The sequence below is a fragment of the Dendrobates tinctorius genome, unplaced genomic scaffold (assembly GCF_039654945.1).
Source record: "Dendrobates tinctorius isolate UK_male_01 unplaced genomic scaffold, ASM3965494v1 ptg000276l, whole genome shotgun sequence".
Classification (NCBI taxonomy): Eukaryota; Metazoa; Chordata; class Amphibia; order Anura; family Dendrobatidae; genus Dendrobates; species Dendrobates tinctorius.
In genome coordinates, this window is record NW_027361943.1 from 1,952,950 (window position 1) to 1,968,851 (window position 15,902).

General features: G+C 40.8%; 1 protein-coding gene across 1 annotated transcript in view; it reads left to right on the plus strand.

Annotated features, from left to right (window-relative positions):
- HAUS8 (HAUS augmin like complex subunit 8) overlaps positions 1–15,902 on the plus strand; it is a 163,062-nt gene that overhangs the window by 94,718 nt on the left and 52,442 nt on the right. The window contains exon 8 of the mRNA XM_073559837.1: positions 14,284–14,442. Within this exon, the coding sequence (XP_073415938.1) occupies positions 14,284–14,442 (159 nt within the window). The remainder of the gene's footprint in view (positions 1–14,283; positions 14,443–15,902) is intronic.

The window sequence follows — 15,902 nt, forward strand, 5'->3', positions numbered from 1 at the left end:
AAACGTCATCTTGTCCCGCAAAAAAGCGCTGTCCTACAGCTCCATCAGAGGAAAAATAAAGTTTATAGCTCTGAGAATAAAGTGAAGCAAAAAAATTCATGAATTGCAGGTTTTTACTCATTCTGTGTCCCAAAAATCGGAATAGAAAGCTATCAAAAAATGTGCCCGAAAATGGTACCAGTAAAAACGTCGGCTCGTGCCACGAAACGCAAGACCTCACATGACTGTGAGCCAAAATATGAAAAAATTATAGCTCTTGAAATGTGGTGATGCAAAAACTATTTTTTGCAATAGTCTTTTAGCGTGTGACAGCTGCCAAACATAAAAAGATTAGTTTTCAACCTGGATGGTGCCAAGATGCAACCGTCCATGCTGAGAACCACTGGTAAAATGAGCTGCTGGGAACGTAGCGTCAGTAACCAGGGGTGACATCATAGAGGTTATCTCCGGTCACTGGGCTCCCTTCCCAGCCAGGCTGAGCTGCGGTGAGATCCGAGGTCACTTACAAAATTCACATGCCACCAGGAAACAGTAGATTAGTTCCAAAAAAGGGGTACTTGTTGGGCATTGCCACTGTTAAGGCACATCTGCATAAGTTCTTTAGGGGGTCTAGTTTCCAAAATGGTGTCATTTGTGGGGGGGTTTCCGATGTTTAGGCACATCAAGGGCTCCAAATGCGACCTGGCATCTGCTCTCAATTCCAGCCAATTTTGCATTGAAAAGGTCAAACGACGCTCCTTCCCTTCCAAGATCTGCCATGCGCCCAAACAGTGGTTTCCCTCCCACATATGGGGTATCGGCGTACTCGGGACAAATTGCACAATAACTTTTGGGGTCCAATTTCTCCTGTTACCCTTGGGGAAAATTAAAAAAAAATGGATCTGAAGTTCATTATTTTTTTTATTTTTTTTTTTAACATTCCAAAAGTTCTTTTGAAGCACCAGAAGGGTTAATAAACTTCTCGTGTGGTTTTGAGCACCTTTGAGGGGGGTGCAGTTTCTAGCATCGCATCACTTTTGGGTATTTTCTATCATATAGACCCCTCAAAGTGACTTCAAATGTGATGTGGTCCCTAAATAAAAAATGGTGGTGTAAAAATGAGAAATCGCTGTTTAACTTTTACCCCTTATAACTTACTAACAAAAAAATATTTGGTTCCAGAATTGTGCTGATGGTAAAGTAGGCATGTGGGAAATGTTGTTTAAGTATATTGTGTGAAATATCTGTGATTTAACCCCTTAAGGACCAAGCCACTTTGTAGGTTAATGATCAGACCTTAATTTTGAAATCGAACCACTGTCACTTTGTGGTTATAACTCTGGAACGCTTCAACGGATCCCGCTGATTGAGATTTTTTTTTTCGTGATCTATTGTGCTTCATGTTAGTGGTAAAATTTCTTCAATATAACTTGCGTTTATTTATTGCGTTTATTTATGGAAATAACGGAAGTCTGTCAATTTTGAAAATGTTGCAATTTCCAAACTTTTAATTTTTGTACCCTTAAATCAGAGAGTGATGTCACCCAAAATCTAATATATAAAGCTCGTGTGTGTGTGTGTGTGTATGTATGTCCGGGATTGGCATCCGCACCGTCGCAGCTGCAACCACAAAATTTGGCAGTCACACGTCTGGACCCCGAGAGCGTCCTAAGCTATGTTGTGAGGCAAAATTTTAACCCCGCGTGTTCCAATTCACCAAACAATTTTGCCCCTATCTACATACTGGGGAAAAAGTGTGTGCGCATTAAGTCCTGCCCCTCATTATGATGTCATAATGCCCCTATCTACATACTGGGGAAAAAGTGTGTGCGCGTCAAGCCCCGCCCCTCATGATGACACAATGGCTGTCATGGCGACGCTGATGTTATAGGTTGCAAGCCCCGCCGCTTATTATGATGTCATAATAGTTTACTATGGGATGGAGGATGTGTGATGGGTATATGGGCACTGGACTATGGGATGGCGGATATGTATGACGGGTATATGGGCACGGGACTATGGGATGGAGGATATGTATGATGGGTATATGGGCATGGGACTGAGATGAAGGATGTGTGATGGGTATATGGGCACTCGACTATGGGATGGCGAATATGTATGATGGGTATATGGGCATGGGACCTATGGGATGGAGGATGTGTGATGGGTATATGGGCATGGGACCTATGGGATGGAGGATGTGTGGGTATATGGGCACGGGAATATGGGATGGAGGATATGTATGATGGGTATATGGGCACGGGACTATGGGATGGAGGATATGTATGATGGGTATATGGGCACGGGCCTATGGGATGGAGGATATGTATGATGGGTATATGGGCACGGGACTATGGGATGGAGGATAATTATAATTTGTTATAACTAACCACAGTTAGTTACTATGCCCAGGCAGCGCCGGGCTCTTCAGCTAGTAGTTAATAAATAACATTTCCCACATGTCATCTTTACATCAGCACAATTTTAGAAACATAATTTTTTTGTTAGGAAGTTTTAAGGGTTAATTTGATCAGCGATTTCTCATTTTTCTAACAATTTACAAAACCATTTTTTTAAAGGGACCACCTCACATTTGAAGTGAGTTTGGGGGGGGTCAATATAACAGAAAACACCCAAAAGTGATAACATTCTAAAAACTGCACTCCTCAAGGTGTTCAAAACCACATTCAAGAAGTTTGTTAACCCCTTAGGTACTTCACAAGGATTGAAGCAATATGGAAGGAAAAAATGAACATTTTAACTTTTTTTTATTTTTTTTCTCCCCAACATTTTTCTTAGAACACAATATATCTTTTTTTTTTTTTTTTTTTGTCAAGGATACCAGGAAAATGAGCCACAATATTTGTTGTGCAATTTCTCCTGAGTACACCGATACCCCATGTGTGGAGGAAGACCAATCTTTAGGTGCACGGCAGTGATCAGAAGGGAAGGAGGAGCATTTGAGATTATGAATGTCAAATTGGCTGGAATCGAGAGCGGACGCCATGTCGCGTTTGGAATGCCCCTGATGTACCTAAACAGTGCAAACCCCCCACAAGTGACACCATTTTGGAATCTAGACACCCCATTCCCCCCAGGAGCTTATCTGGATGTGTGGTGAGCACTTTGAACCCCCAAGTGCTTCACAGAAGTTTATAACGTAGAGCCGTGAAATAAAAAAATCATATTTTTTTCCACAAAAATAATCTCTTTGTCTCCAAATTTTCATTTTCACAAGGGTAACAGGAGAAATAGGACCCCAAAAGTTGTTTTGCAATTTCTGAGTACAGTGCTACACCATATGTGGGGTGGAACCACTGGGCGCATGCTAGAGCTTGGAAGGGAGGGAGCGCAGTTTTGGAATACAGACTTTGATTGAATGGTCTGTGGGCGTCATGTTGCGTTTGCAGAGCCCCTGATGTGCCTAAACAGTAGAAACCCCCACAAGTGACCCCATTTTGGAAACTAGACCCCCCCCAAAGGAGCTTATCTAGGTGTGGTGAGCACTTTGAACCCCCAAGTGCTTCACAGAAGTTTATAACGTAGAGCTGTGGAAATAAAAAAAAATCATTTTTTTTTTTTTTTTTTTTTTTTTTTGCACAAAAATGATCTTTTTGCCCCAAAAATTGTATTTTCACAAAGGTAACAGGTAAATTAGAACTCCAAAGTTGTGCAATTTGTCCTGAGTACGCTGATACCCCATATGTGGGGGTAAACCACTGTAATCGCCTTACTGCTATCTTTGGGAGATCCCTAAAAGGTGAAGAATTGGTTTTATTTTTTACGCCGTTCTCGTGTGGTATTAATGATTAGGCGACTTTATTCCTCGGGTCGGTGTGATTACAGTGATACCAGATTTGTCCTTTTTTTTATCTTTAGCTTCTGTCACACACTAAGACGCTTTTTTTTGTAAGAAATTTTTGCATCGCCGTATTTTGAGAGCTATGATTTTTCTGTATTTCGGCCGACAGTCATGTGCGGGCTTGTTTTTTGCGGGACGAGCTGATGTTTTTATTGGTACCATTTTTGGGCACATAATGTTTTTGATCGCTTTGTACTCCGATTTTTGTGGAGGAAGAATGAACAAAAACCAGTAATTCAGGATTTTTTTTTTTTCTCCAGTCCGCGTGTGGTAAAATTGGTAAGGCAGCTTTATTCTTCGGGTCACTACGATGCCTCATTTATATCGTTTTTATGTTTTGGCATTTTCTACACAATAAAACTTTTATATAATTATTTTTGCATCACTTTATTCTGAGAGCTATAACTTTTATTCTGCTGATGGAGCGGTTTGGCGGCTTGTTTTTTTGCAGGACTAGATGGCGCTCTCAGTGATACTGTATTTATTACCATTCTTTTTAAGTTTTTTTATTCCACTTTTTCCAAGCGGTATGATAAAACACAAGGTTTAATATCTAGTATTTACAATATTCTACAGGCTCCAGACAGATTCCCTAACTAGACACACTTTTATATGGTCAAATGAGAGGAATATGTGGATAAAACACTGACTGTGGTTGAATGGAGAAATGTTTGGACCAGAGCAGCCAAGACTGCATCTTGTATGTCATACAAAAAAATCAGTACAAAATTCTTCATCTTTGGTACCGTACGCCTGAATTTTTACATGAAATAGACCCATGTATTCCTTCCCTTTGCTGACGTTGCGTCCTGTCTAGAGGTTCTATATTTCACATTTTTGGGGACTGTTCACTGATTAAATCGTTCTGCGTGATAGTCCAACTCCTCATTAAGCAAGTTTTTTGGAGTGGATCTCCCATTAGGTTCTCAGCTCTTTCTACCCCTTCCCGACCTATGACTCCAACGTAGGGGTCATGAAAATGTGCCAACACGACCCATGACGCCTACGTTTGCATCATGATATAAATGGCATTCCTGCGGGTCGGGTGACCGTGGTCACTGAAAGGTCACCTGACCTGCAGATACAGGAGGCTTTGTGCTTCACCCCGGGGGGGGGGGTGGCTTAGCCCCCCATGGCTTCGATCGCTCTGTTTCACTTTCACTCAACAGCCAATCAAAGAGAGTAATATTTCATCAATGAAATTTGATGAAATTTTACAATCCAGCCATGGCTGGAGACCGCCATCAGACATCCCCTCACCGGCTGACGGGGGCAATCATAGAATCGTAGAGTTGGAAGGGACCTCCTGGGCCATCTGGTCCAACCCCCTGCTCAAAGCAGGATTCGCTAAATCATCCCAGTCAGATGTCTGTCCAGCCTCTGTTTGAAGACTTCCATTGAAGAACTCACCACTTCTCGTGGCAGCTTGTTCCACTCATTGATCGCTCTAACTGTCAAAAAGTTTTTTCTAATATCTAATCTGTGTCTCCTCCCATTCAGTTTCATCCCATTGCTTCTAGTCTTTCCTTGTGCAAATGAGAATAAAGTTGATCCTTCTACAATGTGACAGCCCTTTAAATATTTGTAGACGGCTATTAAGTCTCCTCTCAGTCTTCTCTTTTGCAAACTAAACATTCCCAAGTCCTGCAACGTTTCCTCATAAGACAGGGTTTGCAGACTGGTCACCATTCTGGTCGCTCTCTTCTGAACTTGCTCCAGTTTGTTGATGTCTTTTTTTAAAATGCGGTGCCCAAAACTGGACACAATATTCCAGATCAGGTCTGACCAAAGAGGAGTAGAGGGAAATAATGACTTCACGTGATCTAGACTGTATGCTTCTGTTAATACATCCTAGAATTGCATTTGCCTTTTTTGCTGCAGCATCACACTGTTGACTCATATTCAGTCTGTGATCTATTAGTATACCCAAGTCTTTTTCACATGTGCTGTTGCTTAGCCCTATTCCTCCCATTCTGTATATGCTTTTTTCATTTTTATTGCCCAGATGTAGTACTTTGCATTTTTCCCTGTTAAAAAACATTCTGTTAGTTGCTGCCCTCTTCTCCAGTTTATTTATATCTTTTTGAATCCTCTCTCTTCTCTAGTATTAGCTATCCCTCCTAGCTTTGTGTCATCAGCAAATTTAATCAGTTTACCCTCAATTCCTTCATCTAAATCGTTGATAAAGATGTTGAACAATACAGGGCCCAGGACAGAGCCCTGTGGTACCCCACTTGAGACATTCTTCCAACTGGATGTGCAGCCATTTACGACCACTCTTTGGGTCCGATCACTAAGCCAGTTATGAATCCACCTAACAGTTGCCTTGTCCATTCCATACTTGGTCATTTTTTCAATAGGGATTGTATGAGTAACTTTGTCAAATGCTTTGCTGAAGTCAAAATATACTATATCTACAGCATTTCCTTGATCCACCCAATCAGTGATTCCGTCATAGAAGGAAATTAAGTTAGTCTGACATGACTTATTAGTTACAAACCCATACTGACTGTTTAATCACTTCCTTCTTATCCAGGTACTGACATACATGTTTAATAATTTGTTCAAAGATCTTTCCTGGTATAGAAGTCAGACTCACCGGCCTATAGTTGCCTGGGTCCACCTTCTTCACCTTTTTGAAGATAGGAACAACATTTGCTCTTCTCCAGTCTTCTGGGACTTCTCCCGTTCTCCAAGAATTTTCAAAGATTATGGAGAGGGGTTCAAAAATTTCTTCTGCTATCTCCTTCAGTACTCTGGGGTGTAATTCATCTGGACCTGGAGACTTGAATTCATTTAGGTTAGCTAAGTGTTTCCTCACTATCTTTCTGTTTATAGATATCCTGGATTCTTCTATTCCCTTAATAGGACAGTGAAGAACAGTTGATGTTACATTTCCTTTCTGAGAAAAAACAGATGCGAAATAGGAATTTAAAAGTTCGGCCTTCTCAACATCCTGTCTTACCATTTCATCATTTTCATCCTGTAAAAATCCTATAGCTTTTTTGACTTTTCTTTTACTTTTGACATATCCCCAAAATCCTTTATTATTGCTTTTGACATCTCTTGCAAGCCTCAATTCATTGTCAGCTTTAGCTAATCTGATTTGTGCCCTGCAGGTTCTGCAGACAGCATTATATTCTTCTTTTGATGTGCCCCCCTCTTTCCATTTTATAAACATTTTTTCTTCCTTTTTAGCATGTGCTTAAGTTCTGTGTTCATCCATCCTTTCTTCCTTAAATGCTTCCTATTCTTCCCTCTTTTCGGAATTGTTAACAATTGTGCTTTGAGAATTTCATTTTTCAAGATTTCCCATCCTTCCTGGACATTTTTGTCTTTAAGGATATCCAGCCATTGGATCCCTCCAATTCTCTTTCTGAATCCCTTAAAATCTGCCTTTCTGAAATCTAACCTTGACGTCTGAGTCTTCACAGGTCTTCCTCCTCTAGTTATCCATAATTCTAAAATAGCATTATCGCTACCTCCTAGGGTCTCAGCCATTTTTACCTCCTCAACCATTTCCTCCCTATTTATAAGGATTAGATCCAAGGTAGCAGTTCCCCTTGTTTTCTCCCCTACCTTTTGGAAGATAAAGTTGTCAGCAAGAGAAGATAAGAATTTCCTTGACATGTTAGTTTTGCCTGAGAGAGATTCCCAACAAATGTCTGGATAGTTGAAATCTCCCATGACAACTATGTCATATTTTTTGGAGAACTTGGCCATTTGATGCATAAAGAGTTCATCCATATCTTCACAGACTTCATCTTCATCAGCACCGACTGACGGCGGCGGTCTGCCACCGTCAGCATGTGCTCCCCCGCCTTCCGATCACCCCTTCCCCGGTACCCTCCAAGTCCCACCGTGGCTCCCAGTGTTCCGCTGCCATCTTCCAAAGTGGCGGGCGCATGCGCAGAGCGCCTGTCTGATCTGCCAAGCAGCAGATTCCGTTCATTCATTTTGATCATTGTGATAAATATTATCACAGTGATCAAAATAAAAAAAATAGTAAATCCCCCCCCCCCCCCCCCCATAGGTAGGGACAAATAAATTATTTATTTTTTATTATTATTATTATAATAAAATAAAATATTTTTATTTTTCTGTTAGGATTGGAATTAGGGTTGAAATTAGGGTTAGGGGTGTGTTGGGGGTAGGGTTGGAGTTAGAATTGAGTTTCCACTGTTTAGGTACATCAGGGGGTCTCCAAACGCGACATGGCGCCACCATTGATTCCAGCCAATTTTGCGTTCAAAAAGTCAAACAGTGCTCCCTCCCTTCCAAGCCCCGACGTGTGCCCAAACAGTGGGTTTACCCCAACATATGGGGTAGCCGCGTACTCAGGAAAAATTGCACAACAACTTTGGGGGTCTAATTTCTCCTGTTACCATTGGGAAAATAAATTGGGGGATAAAATTATTTTTGTGGAAAAAAAATATTTTATTTTCACGTCTCTGCGTTATAAACGTCTGTGAAGCAGCTGGGGGTTCAAAGTGCTCACCACACATCTAGATAAGTTCCTTGGGAGGTCTAGTTTCCAAAATGGAGTCACTTGTGGGGGAGCTCCAAAGTTTAGGCACACAGGGGCTCTCCAAACACAACATGGAGTCCGCTAACGATTGGAGCTAATTTTCCATTCAAAAAGTCAAATGGCGCTCCTTCCCTTCCGGGCCCTGCCGTGTGCCCAAACAGTGGTTTATGACCACATATGAGGTATCGGTGTACTCAGGAGAAATTGCCCAACAAATTTTAGGATCCATTTTATCCTGTTACCCATGTGAAAATGAAAAACTTTATGCTAAAAGAAAATTTTGTTGGAAAAATTAAAATGTCCATTTTTTCCTTCCAAGTTGCTTTAGTTCCTGTGAAGCACCTGAAGGGTTAATAATCTTCTTGAATGTAGTTTTGAGTAGCTTGAAGGGTGCAGTTTTTAGAATGGTGTCATTTGGAGATATCTTCTGCCATATAGACCCCTCAAAGTGACTTCAAATGTGAGGTGGTCCCTAAAAAAAAAAAAAAAAAAAAATTTTTAATTTTGTCGTAAAAATGCGAAATCGCTGGTCAACTTTTAAAAAATGTATCCACCTAAATTTACCACTAACATGAAGCCCAATATGTCACGAAAAAACAGTCTCAGAATCGCTGGGATTCGTTGAAGTGTTCCTGAGTTATTACCTCTTAAAGGGACACTGGTCAGAATTGCAAAAAAATGGCCAGGTCGTTAAAGTCATAATAGGCTGGGTCATGACTGGGTTAAATATTTTAGCTGAATCCATATCCAAGAGAACCATTAGACTGTGCTTACATATGTTAACAGCAGCACGCTGTTGAATTGCGTAACATTGGAAGCAAACCTCTCCACCTTTCCACCTAGATCTATACTCTTGCATCAAGGATATCAGTAACTTTGAATACCGAGCAGCCCTTAATGACAATACTGTAGAGAGATCTAACCTTGTTTGGTCTCCTTGGAATTCCTTTTGGTCCATGTTAACCCCTTACCTACATTGGACGTACTATTCCGTCCATGTGACCTGGGACCTAAGTCCCAAGGACGGAATAGTACGTCTAGTGAGATCACGTTAACCCCTTGCACACCGCGATCAAACACGATCGCGGTGTACCGGGGGTTAAAGGAAAGAATCGGCAGGGAGGGGGCTCCCTCCGTGCTTCCCTGAGCCCCCCACAGCGGCGCAATGTGCAGCGCTGCTGCGGGGGTCTCTTTCCCTACAGGTCCCCGGATCCAAGATGGCGACGGGGGCCTGTAGGGAGCTGACTTCCTCAGTGCCTGCAAAGCGCAGGCATGAGGAAGTCTGCAGCACTGCCTGTGACAGATTGCTGATCTGTCACAGGACAGTGATGTCCCCCCTGGGACAACCTAATAAAGTTTAAAAAAAAAAGTGTAAAATTAATTTTAAAAAAATCGCTAAATTAGAAAAAAAAAAAAAATTCCCAAATAAATTCATTTTTTGGAAATAAAAAAAAAAACAATAAAAGTACACATATTTGGTATCGCCGCGTCCATAACGACCTGCCCTGTAAAACTGTCCCATTAGTTAACCCCTTTAGCGAACCCCTTAAAAATGAAAAATGAAGCAAAAAATGATTTATCATACCGCCGAACAAAAAGTGCAATAACGCGCGATCAAAGACGCATATAAATATCCATGGTACCGCTGAAAACCTCATCTTGTCCAGCAAAAAACGAGCCGCCATACAGCATCATCAGCGAAAAAATAAAAAAGTTATAGCTCGCAGAATAAAGCGATGCAAAAATAATTTTTTATATAAAATGGTTTCATTGCATAAAACCGCCAAAACATAAAAAAACGACATAAATGAGGTATCGCTGTAACCGTACCGACCCGAAGAATAAAACCGCTTTATCAATTTTACAGCTCGCGGAATGGTATAAGCGCACCGCCCAAAAGAAATTCATGAAACGCTGATTTTCGTTCATTCTGTGTCCCAAAAATCGGAATAAAAAGCGATCAAAAAATGTCACGTGCCTGAAAATGATACCAATAAAAACGTCAATCGTCCCGCAAAAATAAGACTTCACATGACTCAGTGGGTCAAAACACAGAAAAATGATAGCTCTCAATATGTGGTGATGCAAAAACTATTTTTACAATAAAAAGCGTCTTTTAGCCTATGACAGCTGCCAAATATAAAAACCGCCATAAATAGTAAATCAAACCCCCTGTTATCACCCCCTTAGTTAGCGAAAAATAATAAAAATTAAAAGAAAATGTATTTATTTCCATTTTCCCATTGGGGCTAGGGTTGGGGCTGAGATTAGGGTTAAGGGTGTGTTGGGGTTAGGGTTGGAGTTAGAATTGGGGGTTTCCACTGGTTGGGCACATCAGGTGCTCTCCAAATGCAACATGGCGTCGGATCTCAATTCCGGCCAATTCTGCGTTGAAAAAGTCAAATGGTGCTCCTTCCCTTCCAAGCTCTGCCATGCGCCCAGTGTTTTACCCCCACATATAGGGTATCAGCCTACTCAGGACAAATTGCAAAACAACTTTTGGGGTCCATTTTCTCCTGTTACCCTTAGGAAAATAAAAAATTGGGGGCAAAAATATCATTTTTGTGGAAAAAATGACTTTTTTATTTTTACGCCCAGGCGTTATAAACTTCTGTGAATCACTTGGGGGTTCAATGTGCTCACCACACATCTAGATAAGTTCCTTGGGGGGTCTAGTTTCCAAAATGGTGTCATTTGTGGGGAGTGTCAATAGTTTAGGTACATCAGGGGCTCTCCAAATGCACATGACACCCGCAGACCATTCCATCAAAGTCTGCATTCCAAAACGTCACTACTTCCCTTCCGAGCCCCGACGTGTGCCCATACAGCAGGGTGGATAAAAATCTTGATTTTTTTAAAAAAATCAAAAAAATCAGATTTTTTTGATTTAAATCAGATTTTTTTGATTTAAATCATTTTTCTTTTCATAGACTTTAACCATCCCAGTAAAATGTCTGTTAAAAAAATAGGTTGTAAATTAATTGCCAGACTTACCACTAGTACTAGGCTCCTGGTGCATAAGAAGCTGTGGGGGTTCATTGACATTAGTTGTATCACTATCAACATCTTCATTTCCCTTCTGGTTGCAGTTTTCATAATGTGATTTCAAACGGCAAACAAGTCCTTGGATATCCTTTTGACAGTATTTGCACTTTGCTCTTGCACCTTTCTTTCCAAGATCTGCTGCTGGCATCTCAACAAAATGAACCCAAATAGGGTCTCTCTTACGACCTGCTGCCATGGCTCACACAGATCACTTATGAAGTTTGATTGTTACTACAGCCTGAGCCAAGCACTGCTGATGTTACTACAGCCTGAGCCAAGTACTGCTGACTATCCAACAAGTTTGGGCATGTCAACTGAATGCAGGGAAAAAGAAACTAAACCAAAACTGAAACCAAGCTAGAAGTGTGGAATTAAAGGGGCAGTATGAACAAAATGTGGAGGCTATTAATAGTTTATACAATTAAGACATGCTGCTTTTAAACACCTACCTATTGCCATATAGTAAAACAAAAAAGATTTTTACTTACTTTGGGGTCCCCCCCTCACCCTGGCGTTAGATCGTTGCCCCTAGTTTCGTCCGTGTAACTATGGGCGCACATGCACACTGCTCTCACTTCTCATTTTAATCGTGATTTATATTAAAAAAAAAAACCTTTTGATTTAAATCAGTGATTTAAATCATGATTAAAATCATGATTTAAATCGATCCGATTTAAATAGAAAAAAATCTTTTGATTTAAATCGTGATTTAAATCATGATTTAAATCGGCGTGATTTAAATCAATCCACCCTGCCATACAGTAGTTTTCTCCCACATATGAGGTATCAGCGTACTCGGGACAAATTGGACAACAACTTTTGGGGTCCAATTTCTCCTGGTACCATTAGGAAAATAAAAAAATTGGTGACTAAAAGATCATGTTTGTGGAAAAAATAAGATTTTTTTTATATTCACGCCCAGGCATTATAAACTTCTGTGAAGCACTGGGGGGTTCAATGTGCTCACCACACATCTAGATAAGTTCCTTGGGGGGGTCTAGTTTCCAAAATGGTGTCATTTGTGGGGGGGTTTCCACTGTTTTGGTACATCAGGGGTTTTCCAATCGCGACATGGTGTCCAATCTCAATTCCAGCCAAAAACGTCAAATGGCACTGCTTCCCTTCCAAGCTCTGCAATGCGCCCAAATAGTGGTTTACCCCCACAAGTGGGGTATCCGCGTACTCAGGACAAATTGCACAATAGCTATTAGGGTCCTGTTACCCTTGGGAAAATAAAAATTGGGGGTAAAAAGATCATTTTTGTGGAAAAAATGATTTTTTTTAATTGTACCGCTGTACGTTATAAACTTCTGTGAAGCCCTTGTGGGTTCAAAGTTCTCACCACATATCTAGATAAGTTCCTTGGGGGGGTCTAGTTTCCAAAATGGGGTCACTTGTGGGGGGTTTCCACTGTTTAGGTACATCAGCGGCTCTCCAAACGCGACATGGCGTCCGATCTGAATTCCAGCCAATTTTGCATTGAAAAAGTCAAACGGCGCTTCTTCCCTTCTGAGCTCTGCCATGCACCGAAATAGTGGTTCCCCCCACATATCAGGTATCAGCGTACTCAGGACAAATTGCACAATAACTTTTGTAGTCCAATTTCTCCTGTTACCCTTGGTAAAATAAAAAAAAAATTGAACCTGAAGTTTTTTTGTGAAAAAAAGTTAAATGTTCATTTTTTTTTTTTTTTTTTATAATCAAAAAATTCCTGTGATGCACCTGAAGGGTTAATAAACTTCTTGAATGTGGTTTTGAGCACCTTAAGGGGTGCAGTTTTTAGAATGGTGTCACTTTTGGGTATTTTCTATCATATAGACCCCGCAAAGTGGCTTCAAATGTGATGTGGTCCGTAAAAATAAAAAGGTGTTGCAAAAATGAGAAATCGCTTGTCAATTTTTAACCCTTATAACTTCCTAACAAAAAAAAATTTTGGTTCCAAAATTGTGCTGATGTAAAGTAAACATGTGGGAAATGTTACTTATCAAGTGTTTTTTGTGTGCCGTATCTCTGTGATTTAAGGGCATAAAAATTCAAAGTTGGAAAATTGCGAAATTTTAAAAATTTTCGCCAAATTTCCATTTTTTTCACAAATAAACGCAAGTTATTTGAATGAAATTTTACCACTATCATGAAGTACAATATGTCACGAGAAAACAATGTCAGAATCACCGGGATCCATGGAAGCGTTTCAGAGTTATTACCTCATAAAGGGACAGTGGTCAGAATTGTAAAAATTGGCCCGGGAGTTAACGGGAAAACCACCCTTGGTAGTGAAGGGGTTAAATGTATGACCTCTATGAGATGGACATAGCTAGGTCATAACATTCCACATCATCTCCCCCCCCCCCCCTTTCTTTTGTCTGAGTTTGTGTGTTTGTTAAATTGTACTCTTAATCAACTTGAAAATGTTTAACTATTACTATAGTATAAGATAATAGTGAAAAATCTAAAATGCCTCATTTTTTCCTGTAAAATTTTGAAAGAGTTTCATTACAAATTACATTTTATAAAAAGAGTAAAAACCATGTGTTCCTGTGCTCCAAAAGCTTTGTTTTTTCCTGAGATGTTTGCATATTGGAATTCTTCTGATTTATTTATCAATCAGCTCAAGTTTTTCTCCAATAGGGAAACATTGAGATTGTGTGTCAGTCACTTTAGTGCTGGGATTTTTTGCCATAGAGGCCTGGCTTTGTTTCTGGGGGGAAAAAAAATCCTTTAGGTTCATTTGGATTTGACAAGACATAAAAACTTTTTAACGCTCTAAAAAATTATATTCAAAAGAATGTGAAGAGGCATGATGATTTTACTTGCTAATTTTGATCTCTTAATGTTATTTGACAAGTATAACATCTTGCCAATGTTTCAGATGCAGAAAAATATTAAGCATCTAGAAGAGAAAGCCGAACGCAGCCTGTTGCTTGTACATGCTGAGAAGACACAACTGCAGGAGAAAGTGCAACAGCTGAAACGGGAACTGTTACTGGCTAGAAGGAAAGAGCAACTCGATGATTTGCTTGAGAAGCAGGTATGGGGTTTTTTTTTGCCCTTGTGTTTTGAATGATTTTTTACAGAAATTATTTAACTTGAATTTTTCTACACTATGTTGTATATTATGGAAGTGCAGCTTTTTATATTTTGGCTAGCTGCTGCTGAGAGGGGTCAATTAATAAAATGTATGCACTATGGGAGTAGAGGGTTGAGAAGTTGTTGGTATGCTCAGGTACAACTCTCTATTTTTTTCAGTCTTCCCCCTCCCCCACCACTTGTGTTCTTGGCTCCATTAATCTTGGCTTCCTGACCCACTAGGCTTAACCTATATGTAATTAACTTTTAATGTAGTATATCTACGGTGAAGGATAAGAGAATCAGCTATAGGTTTTTCTGCCCTTGTGTGTTGAATGATTTTTTACAGACATGATTTAACTTGAAGTGGTGGGATACCCTTATAGACTTAAGCACCCCATACACAATACATGACTGTTGATTCAGACTCCTCCAAACATAGAAGAGCTCATGTATTCATGAAAGCCACTGCCAGATTACTGTGGCAGCAGCTTATTTCATTAAGAAAAAAGTTATCGGCAGTCCGAAATCGACCTTTCAGATCCTTCTCCTCTATTGAGAGAGTGGACGTGCCCCCAAACACACACAAAGGGGGTTATCTATTACTTGGACAACACCTTCTCGAGCTAAATTTTTGGCCCCAATAAAATATAAAAACTTCCTGTGCTGGTGCCATTCCGGCGGTGTCAGCGCTCGTTTCCAGGGCTACTGTGCAGTTGTTGTGACATGTTAATCCGGCCCCAAGTCAATGCCGACATCGCTGGTCCCCGCTTTAAGACAAATCGAACATGAAGAGGAAGCCCGGGCTGCCACTGGTCTCTCACTTCCTCTTTCTGTTCAATGATGCCAGCATTGACTGGGCGCCGAGATCACAAGTGACAACAGCAGCATGGGAGTCCCTAGGAGAGTGTGCCAGCACGGGAGTGGAGCGTGAGATTTTTCTTTTAATTTTATCAGGGTCAAGCGTGGGGTATGAGAAGTTGTCAAAGTAGTTAACAACTTTAAGTGTTGGCCAAGTCTGGTGAGGTTAAGTCTAATGTGCGTGGGGGCCCTTTTAGTAGTGGCTTTTACAGTAATTGCGTCTTCTTGGCATACCACTGCTTAACTTCTCATGCCTGATTTAACATTGGGCATGGAGAAACCCTACTGCACTCAGGTGATCCAGTTGCTGGCATCGTGCATGGGTCCTCTTAAATGGAATATGACCTGTTTTACCCTTCGCCACGACAGCACCCAGTGGAGGTATCGGATCCGCCCCATTTGGAACAGGAAATCCTACAGAAAGATAAAAGGGGGTGGAGTCCGCCTTTCCTCCTCAGTTTTTGTTTCCTGTTCCCAGGGAACCTCAGGATATCCTTCAGGAAGACATACCTGGGACAAATGCACGCCGCCTGTGCGGTATCCACGAGAACGGCAGGGGCT